This window comes from Apodemus sylvaticus, chromosome 4 (assembly GCF_947179515.1).
Source record: "Apodemus sylvaticus chromosome 4, mApoSyl1.1, whole genome shotgun sequence".
Lineage (NCBI taxonomy): Eukaryota > Metazoa > Chordata > Mammalia > Rodentia > Muridae > Apodemus > Apodemus sylvaticus.
Window position 1 is genome coordinate 138,739,819 of NC_067475.1, and position 14,052 is coordinate 138,753,870.

Sequence of the window (14,052 nt, forward strand, 5' to 3'; positions counted from 1 at the left end):
AAATGTAAGTTATTAGCCCACACTAGCTTCTCATGGTGAAGAACAAATGATAAAAGATGCCAAAGTTACTAAATGATTAAATTAATCAAATCTTATGCATCTTTTGTGTTTTTATTTATCTCATTTATGGCATTTGTATGTTTTCAAAGACTCTTCCTCTGATGGAGAAAGCACAGCTATGCAGCAGTGTGCTGTGGGAATCTTTCTGGAATAAGTTCCCCAAAACCACTGAGAGAGGGAGTGATGTCACTAGTGGGTGGAAGCCAGGACAGGTCCTGAAAGGTTGTCATCGCAGGGACACTTTGTATTCCCATTGTATGTTCTAAAATCGCAAGGTTGGGAGACAAGCAAGCAGAATAACAGACGCTCACAGAGCAGTCAGCTGGTTGTTGAGAGCAACAGTCCCTTGTCTCAGCTCTTTCTCCAGGTTCTTTTGTTCCAGGTAGCAAGTGAAATCAGGTTTGGCAAATAGGCAGTACCAGGAGTACTTTAACTAAATCACTGAATATATCGATACATAAGTGTCTAACAATTGATCCTTTTACCTTATTTTTATTTCAACCATAGAGATTAAATCAGCTAATATCAACTGTCCACTTGGACTTAAATTTAAGATTTCTCAGTCTCTGGGGACATGTTAGTGTACTCCTTTAACCCTAACACTTGGAAATCAGAGACACTCAAATTTCTATAAAGCCACCCTGGTCTAGAAGTGATTTCCTAGGTCAGCCAAGGTGAGACTCTATCTCAAACAGACAAACAAATGAACAAACACACAGACATTACCTATCTGCAAAACAAATGGGCATAGAAACACCTTCCAGAGGACAAGATTGTCCCCCAGGTGTGATCACTGGCCAATATGACGTAGACAGTTGCTTAATTGAGGCTTTCCTCTGAGATGACTCTGGGATATGTAATGCTGACAGGCCAGGGTAACTAGGATCTGTCACTCTGTCTTCCTTTCTCAGCCTACTTTAAGTGATAGTATTCATTTGTGCTTTCTAAGGAGAGAATCCCATCTGGCTTTAGTTAATTTGATTGTTCTTAGTAAGGTTACCTGCTCCTGTGGTCTGAATTATCTGTATGTAGCTAATCCAATGCATTCTCATTTATCAAAAATTTAGAGAATTATGTGTGTCAAAAAATAGGATAATTGTTATGAACATAAACTAACAGAACTCTTCCTTCATAGTGTTAGTATCTAATGAAGCCAACATGGAAATTAAACAAATGTGCACATGATGGAATCTGTGTGGACCTATGAGTTAATAACTCTGAAAGAAGACATTTAAAAGTAATGTTACAGTTGGATGTCTAAAGAATGAATTGAAAATCATGATGTCACGTAAGGGAAAGTTAGGTAAGAGAACACTAATGGGACTTAAAGCACTGATCTGGCAGAAGTAAGGGTATTCAGGAGTTGACCACTTTTTTTGATTTGTTTTTTTTTTTTTTTTTTTATTTTCCAAACTACAGTGTGGTGCATTAGGAAGAAAGTCTGTGGAAGAATTTATTAGAGCATTCCAATCATCCGTGAAGGTTAAATTAGCAAGACAGTGATGACTTGAAAGAAATAGATTTGACATGTAATGGAAAATAAGTCTGCTACAGTGAAATGTAGGATTAAATTGGATGTGGGTGATGGTAACTGTCAAGGATGGTTTTCCAAGGCCTACACATATCAATAGATGGTAGCAGGAAAACTCAGCTCCTATTTGTCTCTCAATCTTAATCCACATTCTCAGATGCTTGGTAGATATCCTTTATTTCCTGTCTCACTTGGGCATCAAATCATTTATGTTCAAAATGAACTATCCTGTTAATATGGAAAGTTTTCTTATTGTGCTATTTCAGTGGCTGCCGTATCCATCCATCGGATTGCTCAAGGCGATTGACCTTAACCCGATCCCCTCCATCAAATCCACTTAACAGCTACGTCGCATTCATGTCCTCTCTTTACATCTTTTTGTATCTGCCTACATCTCTCTATGTCTACGTGTAGTAGCTTAGGTCAGCTCTTTGTTAACGTCCGTATGTATTTTGACTCTCGTGATTGACGGGCAACTCTGGACTCAGCTTTCTGCCTCTTCACTCTTTCCCTTGCTGTTGTCCATCATGTATGGAGTCAGGCCATCATCTCCAAGCATGTCATCAAAATGGCCCTCCAGGGTCAAGTCTCAGTAATGTGTCTAACATAACCCTTTTCTACTCTAACCCTTTCTTTCCTGAACTATTGCATTTTCTATGAAAGTGCAGATGTTTCTATCCATAACACGAAGAAACAAATCCCTGTGCATTACTCCTTGTGCTGATTTTGTTGCTCTGAAAGGTCTTATTTGTGTCTTTCCTAAATTTTTTCTTTTTTCTTTTTCTAAAATATCCCATTTTTATTGTTTAGTGAACCCCCTAGCCAGGAATTGAGAAACCATTTTTTATTTGTTTTGTTTTGTTTTGTTTTGTTTCTGTTTGTTTGTTTTTTGAAAAACAGTTTCCCTGTGTAGCCCTGGCTGTCCTGGAACTCACTCTGTAAACCAGGCTGGCCTCAAACTCAGAGATCTGCCTGTCCCTGCCTCTCAAGTACTGGGATTAAACGCATGCACCACCACTGGCCATAATGAACAACCTTTTTGATAACAAGGACAGGGAAGATGAAGTTAAGAGTTCCCTTAAATTTATTCATATATTATCAGCCTTCATAATAGTGAGGATATGCACATTAATGTACCATGGCTTGTGCTCCCAAGGAGAGAAGAAACTAATCATAAAGAGCAGATGATGGGGCTGGAACTCAGGAGAATTATGTACAGAGGCTAGTAGAAAACTCTTCTAGTGGTAGTTTGATCAACGCTCACAGTGCCATATACATGGACTTTATATACGTGACAAGTTCTTAGCACTTCTTATACAGAATGAACCAAGTTTGCCACAAATACTCAAATATCACTAGATATTTATATTCTTACTTATTTTATTTTATTTAAACAATAAATAAAATAGCTGGATAGCTCTGATATCCAGGATAGCCTCAAATTCACTATTTAGGCCAAGCTGGCACCTAGCTCAAGCTCCTCATACCTGTTACCTCAGTACTAACATTGTATGACATGATACCAAGCATATGCATCAGAAATGTCTTGATGAAATACAATTTTTCCAATAAGTCATTTGAGTAGTAAGTGCAAATTCCATACCTGTGGTGAACCTATGGTTAACCATCTATGGTGCTTAGAATATGGTTGGCCCAGTATGGCACTATTAGGAGGTGTAGCCCTGTTGAAGTAGGTGTGGCCTTGTTGGAGGAAGTGTATCACTGTGGGGGTGGACTTTAAGACCCTCCTCCTAGTTGCCTGGAAGCCAGAATTTCTCCTGTTTGCCTTCAGAACAAGAAGTAGAACTCTCAGCTCCTTTTCCAGCACCATGTCTGTCTACATGCTGCCATGCTTCCCACTTTGATGATAATATCTTGAACCTCTGAACCTGTAAGCTAGGTCCAATTAAATGTTGTCCTTATAAGAGTTGCTTTGGTCATGTTATCTCTTCACAGCAATGGAAACGCTGACTAAAACACCATCTTAATGAGCAGAGAGACAACACATCTTTTTTTCTCATTAATTAATTAAGTAATAACTTTATATCCCCATTGCAGTTTCCCCACTTCCCCTTCCTCTTCTCCTCCCAGTCTCTCCCTCCCACCTCTCCTCCCCTTGTCTCCCCTTCCCTCTCTCTGCAGAGAAGAGGCAGCCTTCCATGGGTATCTACCTACCTTGGCATATGAAGCTGCAGAAAGACTAGGTACATCTACTGAAGATAGGCAGCCCAGTTAGGGGAAAGGGGTCCAAAGGTAGGTCTCAGAGTCAAAGAAAGCCTCCACTCTAATTGTTAGGGGTCCCACATGAAGACCAGTCTGCACATCTGTTACATACGTGCAGTAGGCCTAGGTCCCATGTGTGCTTTCTGGTTTGTGGTTCAGTTTCTGTCAGCCTTGATTGGTCCAGGTTAGTTGACTCAAACAGACAGTGCTTGAGCAGTAGCTGGGAGTTTTACATCCTAATCTGCAGGCAGCAAGCAAAGAGAGAGACACTGGACCCAGTGTGGACTTTTGAAAGTCATTGTTTTACAAGTAGATGCTGTCTAAACTGGTGACTTCCTCCTACTCACTCATGGGATAACGTGTGTATTTCAAAGTACTTTTGTTTATAAACAAGAAATTAACATGCATCATATGCTCAAAGTGTGACAGGGGTCACTGAACACTTAACTGATCAGTTGGAGATACAGGTGACTTTAGGCTCTGTCTTAGTTATTGTTCTCTTGCCATGAAGAGACATCATGACCAAAGCAACTCTTATGAAAGAACACTTTTAACTGGCAGCTTGTTAATAGCTTTAGGGAATTGGTCTATGATCATCATGCCAGGAAGCAAACAGACAATGCTTGAGTACTAGCTGAGAGTTTTACATCCTAATCTGCAGAGTGAGACACTGGACACACATAATCCAACAAGGCCACATCTCCCAATCTTCCCAAACAGTTCCACAAACTGGGCCCAAGCTTTCAAACGCAGGCACCTATGGAGGCCACTCATTCAAACCACCACAGGCTCCATCTCTGGTTCTCTGTGAGTCATTCAACGCTGCCCCACCCATTGGTTGCATCTTTACTATAGCTTAATTCATAGAAGCTACTGAGAAGTTAGCTTATCTCTGTACAGTGGAACAAGCAGGAGACCATGTATGATGCAAGATTGCTAATCTTTATGTTAAACTTTATGCTGATAGGATCACACCTAAAGTTCTTCATTCTTGCTTTCAAATGCCAAAAGTCTCATCAGATTGTTTAACATGAAATGTCTTCTGAAATGTAGTACAACAAAGTAGTTCCTAAATAATATGCAATCAATTTAACCATTTGAGAAAATATAAAAAGTTTGATAACATCACAATTTAAATCTTTGCACATCAACTTTATTGTTTTTATTTAACTCTTTACTGATTCTTTCTGGATTTCACATCATGCACGCCAATCCCACTCATCTCCCTGTCCATTGTACCTGCTTCCATCCTTGTAACCTCCTGACCAAAAGAAAAAGGTCTTGTTATGGAAGCTGTCTGTCCCACCATATATCCTCTTGTCCCTATTTCTTCCTTATTCATTGTAATGAGTCACTCATTGGTCTGGTTCAAGGCCTCTGGCTTCTGACACATTATCAATACTGGATCCTTATTAGGACTCCTCTAGGTATCCTGTTGTTCCCATATGCCATGGTGATCTGTAGAACCAGGTACTCCAGAAGTCCACAGATGAAGTACATGTTCTTGGGGGTCAACTCAAACCCCTGGATCTGGGCCTGCATGTTTGCTGAGCTGGTCAGCTTACCAGCTTTCCCACAGGCATACCTCCAGGGCAAGCTCTGATGCCCTTGAGGCCAGTTCACCTATGCCCATGCCAGCAGGGCCAGCCATATAATGTGCAGCCTAGGCAAGGGACAAGGCCCACTCTCCCAACTGCTGCAACTGCTGAGAGCCATGGCCCATTTTCCTGTTCTCACGACCCAAGGCCAGCTCCCACACTTGCCACAGAGGTGGGGATGCAGCCATCTGTCCCTAGCTTATGCCACCACACAGCAGATGAGTGGCAAGGCCAGCTCTCTCTTGCTCACACTTTCATGGCCTGCTGCAACCAGGGCTAGTTCTACTGTGCTTCTTGAGGGAGGTGTGAAGCCCTCTCTTCTGAGAACTGCAGCTGGCAGGGAGAGCTCATAAACTCTTATGGCTTCAGGACGAGCTCACCTGCAATGCCCAGGTTGCGGGCAAGGCCATCATCACTTCACAGCACTCGGAGATTAGCATAATCTTAGGTGACAGCCCAGATCAGGGACCTGTGCCTGACCTGTGGTGGTAACAGGCCCACAATGCTGTTACAGGGCCATAGACCCAAACAGGGCCCTCTGTGGCAGCATAGGCCAGGACCCTTAGGTCACACAGTTGGTTATTCACATGAGCTTTTTCCTCACTACCCTTGCATCTCCAGCTCTACCTCTCTTCATTGTCCACACGTTCTTCTGCTTCCTTTTCTCTCCCATCTCTTCACCACTTACTCACTCATCTTAGCGTCATCCAGGGCCTCTGGGTTTCTGGGGTCACCACAGGAGTGCTATGCTCCATCCCTGCTGTGTGCCACCAAGCAAGGGATCATTTTGAGTGTAGTCTGCCCACCTGAGTCTGCATGGTACCAAGGTGGGTCTCAGCTCAGGCTTCCTCTGCCTGCTGGGGATTCAAGGTGTTAGGTTGAAAGTCATCTTGGGCTTGCTCTGCCCACCCAGGGCTACCAGATAATGTACTGAGAGTTGTCCCTGGCATGGTCTGCCTGCCTGGCACCCTGAGCCCAGGCAGGGGTGATTTCAGGCAGTGTTCTGCCCATTGCACCTCCTTGGGGTCCAGGAGATTCATTCCTAAGGAGAGTCACAGGTAAAACAGAATCCAGTGATAGTCCTATGTCAAATAAAGTCTACCTGAATGTGAAAGGGGATTGCTCAATCTCTCATAAACCACATAGCTTCTTTGAAACAGCAATGGTGAAGCCCTCCAAAGGGTTTTCTGAAGGTTATTACAAATGTAAATAGAAACTTATGTCTGCCAAGCAGGCAGGCACTCAACATTACTGCAGGTGTGGTTTAAGTTTGTTCATCAGCACATTTAGGAATTATTTTGTACTTTGTTTCTTTTTATTGTTGTTGTTGATACCTTTTTTTTTTCAGAGAGTGCACTTTGAACCTTTTTTTTCAATTTCCACTGCCCAGGTCCTAGCAACTTTCTTACCCACCCAACTTCATATTCTCTCTCTCTCTCTCTCTTTCTCTTTCTCTCTCTCTCTCTCTCTCTCTCTCTCTCTCTCTCTCTCTCTCTCTCTCTCTCTTACACACACACACACACACACACACACACACACACTTGCTCTCACTCAAAAAAATCAAAAGAAATACAAAGACAAAAATATTAAAATAAAGCAAAAAAAACAAAATCCACCTAAGGGCAGAAGCTGAGAAACACCTGCACAAGTGGCTCTCTGACCGGCATGATCATGTTGTAATATGTGCATCTGCACATGCATACTCTAATAGCAATAAGTTTTAAAATCTCTTGCAAGAGGGAAAAGAGGAAACAGAGACAATGGTTCACGTTCTTAAATATCCATTGGCAAATATAGGTGGCATGTAATATTTCATGATAGGACTTAATCCAAGCATCCATCCATTCATCAACTCATTCCTAGTTTCTTTATGGATTGTGTATACCATACGATTGCCTTCTGGAGTTTTTCCCATCACACACTGAAGAATTACAATCAAGAGCCTCTTCACTATGTGGAATGATTGCCACCGACGACCCACAAGGCCAGTGTACAACATCCATTTTCACACCTGAACCCAACACTTCTCTATAAAGCAACCTGCAGAGAAAAGATGGCGCTTATCTTTCTTTTAAGTAAACAGTTGTACTTTTATTTTTATTTATGTGTACTGTGTGACATGGTCTGTGTACACCATGTGTGTGGGATGCTGGAGGCTAGGAGAGGGTTTCAGATCCTTGTGAACTGGAGTCACATGCTACCAGGTGCTACCCAGTCTGGGTTCTGGGAACCAAACTCTGGTTTCTGTGACATGCTCTGAGCTGCTGAGCCATCTCTCCAGCCCCAAGGCTGCTTATTTTCAATCAACACCTTTCTGAGTAAAGTACATTATGGGGCAAGTTGAAGGCTAATTTGTTTTACTTTGGTTCTCAGGTAAATGGTCACACAGTCTAAACAAAAGAATGACATGAACCAATTTCAATTGTACAGTAACAAAAATTGCTCATTGTTCTCTCAGAGAGCTTTTATGTGCAAAGTACATTTGATAATAATGTGAAGTCTCTTAAGCTATTATATTCTGTAACCATCTGGGGAAATAGTTTGGAGGGTAAATCCAGCAGAAAGGATATTAAAACGGAAAAACAACAGACATAGTTGATTGTTTTTGACAATCTTTTATAGTATGATATCCAGGGTCTATATCACAGTGATAATACTGAAAAAAAATTCCTAATGACTTTATCACTGTTCTCAGCAGTGTCCGGAGGTTTCAATTCCAAGGCCAAGGCTTTCTGTAGGCAACCGATATGAAGACAGAACTCGGAGAATTTTGTGAGAAATTGTTTCTTCACATGAAGTACACTTGATAATAACATTTTAATGTAATATTGACATTTCTGGTTTTTAACTCTGTTGGGCAGAGTCTGGAGGGAAGGAAAATCACCTGAGGTAGCCTCAGCATGAGTGTCTAGCATCGTGACAGCTCAGCTCAGATTTGTCCTAAATAACATACACTCCAGAAGTAAAGATCTAAGGTTTCCTTCATACTGTAACAGAAGCGGATTGGATTTCATGAGAAATGATGCTGCCATTCTCTCACTATGATTATTAGAGAGACACCATAGACACTTTTGGAAGTCAATTTTTGAAGGTTTCTGATGCATAAAATATTTGATAATTTCAATTATTGTACTATGTGTCTATATGTGTGTGTCTATATGTGCATACACAAATATATATACATATATATACCTATAATCTGATTGGTGCACTGATTTAAACATTCAAATGGGTTTGGTCTAATTTGGTTAAATCACTGTGAGACTGAGCCAGACTTTCACATCAATGATCATCCAATGATGAGATGAGTATCCGTGTGCTTACTTCCTAAGACCCACAAGCCAATTACATCCAGATCACCTTGGGTCTAGTTGTGTATTTGGGGGGGGGGATCTCAGCTTGAAGCCCCAGGCCTAGAGAATCAGTATCTGCATTTAGCAACATCTCTGGGTAATTAAAGCTTTAACTACTCAGAGTGATCCTGGCTCTGGCTGCACATTAGAATCACTTAGGGTGCTTTTTTAACATTGTTTTCTTTCCCAGACCTAATAATAAGACCGATTAAATCAGACTAAAGTTGGAACCTTGGCATTCACATTTCAAAATGCACGCCAAGTGGTTCTATTGTGCGTGCAGGTTTCAGAACTATTGATTTCACAATGTCGGAACAATCAGCGAACCTGCTATCTTCTAAAAGAGGATAATAAAGGAAAAAGTCAAAGCAATACCTTCATGTTTGGTGCACTTCACAAATGATTGAGTTTTTAACTTGTAATAAGTTTGCTTGGCTGCTGTGTGAACACAGGCTGCTATGTTTCAACCTGCCCAAGATATGTGGCAAATCAAGACAAGGAACACACTACTACCCACCTAATGAAAGGAGGAGTAGGCGCTGTTTCTCAACTGTATTTCATTTTCCAACCATGTTGTCCAGGTCAACAGATATAAATGCATACAGCATTTGCTGCTACTATGAATGCCCCCAAATTCAGACAGTTTATTCTCCAAAAGCCAAACAGATCCTTCTGAATTATTGCTCACTCCTCCTAACCCACAGACTCACCTCAAGATCTTGTGTTGTCAATTCTACTAAAATGACCTGTTGTTTGGTATCTACATATAAAGTCAAGAATTAGCCATTTGTCCTGGGACACCATGCATGAACAAGTAAATTAACACAGTCAGTCATAACACAGGACACAGGAACTCCCCATCACCATACTTTATGGTAAGGAAGCAGTCTCCAGGAAGTATGACTCAGAGATAAGTTCCAAAGCTAGAATATTATCTCCAGCATTTTGGGACTCAAAGATCATGGGCTATTTGTTGTGTATGTATGTTTGTGTGTATGTATGTTTGTGTGTGTGTGTGTGTTTGTATGTGTGTATATGTATGTTTGTTTATAATGAATTTTTAAAATGTTTCATAAACTGTGTCTTTGATAAGAAAATACTAAAACTTTGTGAGTAAGTCATGGGGAAGTTATAAAATAAACTTTATTTTAAAGTTATCTTTCTCATACACACAGCATCTATGTGGTTTCTCTCTTATAGCAAATGAGAGCCCCAGATATATGGCTAAAAAAATGTTGTCTAGGGTTTATAGAGATGGCTCAAGATTTAAGAGAACTGTCTTCTCTAACAGAGGACTGCGGTCCAGGTCCCAGCACCACATGGCATCTAGCAATCTTCTGTAACTCCAGTTTCAAGGGATATGATGCCCTCTTCTGTGGGCACTGTTTATCACACAAACTTTCATACAACTAATATACTCATGCATACAAAATTAAAATAAAAATCATTAAAAATTGCTATATACATGCAAATAAAATTAAAATAAACAAGTCATTAAAAATTGTCTAATACTCTATCACATCAACTGAAGGTTTACTCTGTTATAGAGTATACCTGTCTTCCTTCACTAGAAGAAAGGATAATTTATCCTTTTTTATGTATTTTAAGACTTTCAATTTATCTACACACATATAAAGTGTTACTGTATGATTCATGATAGGTGTCAAGTAATTTATCATGGAAAGTATGATGGGCATTAAGTGTCTTATTGGTATGTCCAAAATGAAAGACCTAAGTGTAACCTAGAACTTGAGGCTTAAGATTCAGAATTATAAAGCAGCTCTGCAGAATAATGCCCTAAAGAGAGAAAGACAAAAACTTAATCTATATAAATATTAAATCTCTGCACAAAGAATAGGCAACAGAAAATTCTGTTTTATCATCAACTTATATGAAAAAAAAACAAAACAAAACCCTAGGGGCAAGCTATCACAGACTCAGACCATAATAAAAACTCTTAGAATTTGACATGTCAGTTAATTCTTATCTCTGAAATAAAATTTATTTTCAAAATATTAGGATGATATTGAGGATTTCTTAGTTTTTGAAAAGATATAATGACTCGTGAAAAATATAGTGTCACTTTTATTTCAGAAGAGACAGAATCAATACCTGGTAAGAAAAAACCTTTTTGTTACCTTTGGTCCAATATTCCTTACCAGCCCTGAGATCTGGACGTGGAGATGTGTGGTGATGGTTATCGTCTTAGTGTGCTTTCTCTGTGCCTTAGGAAAAATACCTAAGCTACTCGTCCAGCCGGTGACTCATAGTTTAGGAAAGACTGTTCACATGGAAATCTTTTCCTGACACTTTGAGTATCATAGCAATGAGAATCTGATTATTCCCTGCACATCCATATCCCAAGCTAAGGACGTCTGTTACCATGCTCTGTTCTTTCCTCCCTTCCTCCTTTCCTCCCTTCCTCCCTTCCTCCCTTCCTCCCTCCTTCTCTCTTTCCCTCCCTCCCTCCTTCCCCCTTCCTCCCTCTCTCCTTCCTTCCCTCTCTCCCTTCCGTCCTTCCTCTCTCCTTCCCTCCCTTCCATTATATAGCCTAGATTAACCTGGAACTTAGATTTCTCGTGCTTTAAAATAAAAACCTCTGGGATTACAGGCATCTACTATCACACCCTGATTTAAACTTACACAAACCTCCAAACCAGACAGTTTAGTTTTTTTTTTTTTTTTTATTCATGGGCATCCTAAAATTGGTCCTCTTGTAATTTTAAATGTGTAATTAGTAATTGCACTAGGCAAAACAAGTTGTAAGTGCGGGAAACAAAACGATTTTTTTTCAATGAGAAATCAATATCATATTTGTGTATCCCAGTGGCATTTGTTGCTGATAATAAACCTTAGGTAACTGTGCATTTTTCTTGACTCTTTTCCATTTTATCTTAAAAGTGAACGAGCAACCTCTTATAAAAGCATGATGTTCCAGAAAACGGCCTTTTGGCTAGGAAGCCGAACCAGTGAATCCAGGGCACTGGTATTTTTCTGAGGACACTAAGCCATGGTTTCATTTGAGCCATCTGTCTTTGCTCTGATGTCTACTGTAACATATGAGAAGGAGACTCAAGGTCTTAACTTTATTGCAGGCTTTATTCAGTGTGGTCAATCCGAAGACAGGCGTTTCTCTACTGGTGTATGCTGCTCCAGACAGAGTAGCTCCTTGCAGTTCTCCAGTTTTCCTTTCCCAAGAACTATCTTTATCTCAGGGCTGTCTAATTAGCCAGTGTGTGAGGAACAGAAAATTGTGAGACAATCATAAAACTTGAGGTTGCTGTTCAAACAAACAAATATCTTCCCAAAAACCAAAACTGAAAAGCATATCCATCTACAGTTTCTTGTTTACACGGTAGAGAAAAATGAATCAAACAAGCATAGATTTGTGGTAACAGAGATGGTGCTTTTGTACAATATAACACACACTGTGTATCAAAGAAATATTTGTACCACTTCTCTGAAGTTGACATTGGAATGACATTGCAATCCGGCCATCTGTCTTCCTCCTGTAGACGTGGATGAGTGTGCCGTGGAGAATGGGGACTGTCAGCAGCGCTGTATTAACACTCTGGGCACCTTCCGCTGTGCGTGTGACACAGGATACAGACGCCATGCTGACGGACGTACCTGCATAAGTGAGTAAATATTAGAGCCAGCTTGAAGCCATTTTCAATAAAAATCGACCTGCCCGTGCAAGGGGCAGAGGAGAAAAATTTCTCTATTGTAAAAAATATCTACAGATACTGATGGCATTTGTAGGATATAAAAGGCATTTTGCTTATTAAAAGTTAGACAAAGATGGAGAGGGAAATACAGAAATTAATGTTTGCAAGCACAACTTGATTTTCCAAATATGTGATTATTTCTATAGTGTATAATTTTGGGCATATTTAGAGAGCTATAAATTCGTTATCTGTTACTTACGTAACAACTATGATAACAAACTGAAATAATGGGGGACTTTAAACCATGATAATTACTAGCTGTGGAATTCTCATGTAGAACTATAGTCAAAAATAAATTCAAGACAAAAGCTTAGTCATTAACAGAATTATAATAAATTATATGCCAAAGAAGTTGAAGTTACCCAAGTACACTTAAGACTACACATATTAAATATAGGTTACAGAATATTTATTGTGTGACAAAATGTCTTAAGTGTAATTTTGGAGCAATAAAGTGATCACTCATCTCTTTGTTTACACGATTTCAAATTCATAGGTTTCCCAAAATAAATAAATAAATAATACTTTTGTAAATGAAAAGAAACAGTTTTAAAAACATGTTCCTAGTATCATTATCAGTGTTTCTTGTTTTCACTGAAATAATTTGAGTAAAAGTGTTTCAGTTTTCACCAAGTGTTGATCCTCACCTGACATTCCAGATTTACCTCAGACCCCTGCTTAAAATAATCATTATATTAACATAGCACCTGGTATAGAACAGTTAAATGACTCCTTTTTTATATAAGTTCTATTGACCATGTCATCCTTATGTAATATTATTTGTAGCATATAATGTATTTTATATGCTACTATATATAGTTTATAATGTGAAACGTGGGATATAAGCCACCATTGTCAATTAGTGTATTAGTGTCAATACATGCATTTTGCTGTTGCTGGTGTGTCTGAGAGGAGGCTAAGGCAGAAGAGCAATGGAGTCCTTACTCTCATGCTGATGGGAGAAAGCAGGTTTTGAAAGTGTAATAGAATAAAAGAATTGGGACAAGGAGAGCCTTTTTAAAATCAGGTGAAGACACAGATAGAAATCAGACCCTAATATCCTGGAACTCAGATCAGCATGATGGTAGGCATGGAAAATACACACAGTAGGACAGTGGCCACAGCACATTTATTTAAAGAAAACTTCCTCTCGGTTTTTTTGTTTGTTTGTTTGTTCGTTTTTTTTTTTTTTTCAGGATCAATGGCATTTCCAATCCTAGGTCCTGTGCTGCTAACATCTCTTTAAAACACTGCCCAAAGTTTCAAATGACAGCTGAGCAGGGGCAGCATGAAATTGAGACACACAAATGAGAAATTTGTTGGGAAAGGACAAGTTAAGCTGGTGAATTTTTTCTCTAATGTAAAATTATTTTTTGAATTAGTGGTTTATATGAATCTGAAAGAGGAGGTCATTGGGAAAGGAGGAAATAAGCAGCAGGCATTGCTGACTTTAGGCTGGGGCTACAATTAGTTCACTAAACTCTCAGCAGTCATTAGCTACTCCAACAAGCCACTCTTCTCTTCTTTGCCTTCATGGTTATTATGTTAATGACATTTGG

The 14,052-nt window shown here is 39.6% G+C and overlaps 1 protein-coding gene across 1 annotated transcript in view; it reads left to right on the plus strand.

Annotated features, from left to right (window-relative positions):
- Positions 1 to 14,052, plus strand: part of LOC127683721 (EGF-like and EMI domain-containing protein 1) — a 625,358-nt gene that overhangs the window by 518,015 nt on the left and 93,291 nt on the right. The window contains 1 exon segment of the mRNA XM_052180974.1: positions 12,281 to 12,403. Coding sequence (XP_052036934.1) covers positions 12,281 to 12,403 — 123 coding nt within the window.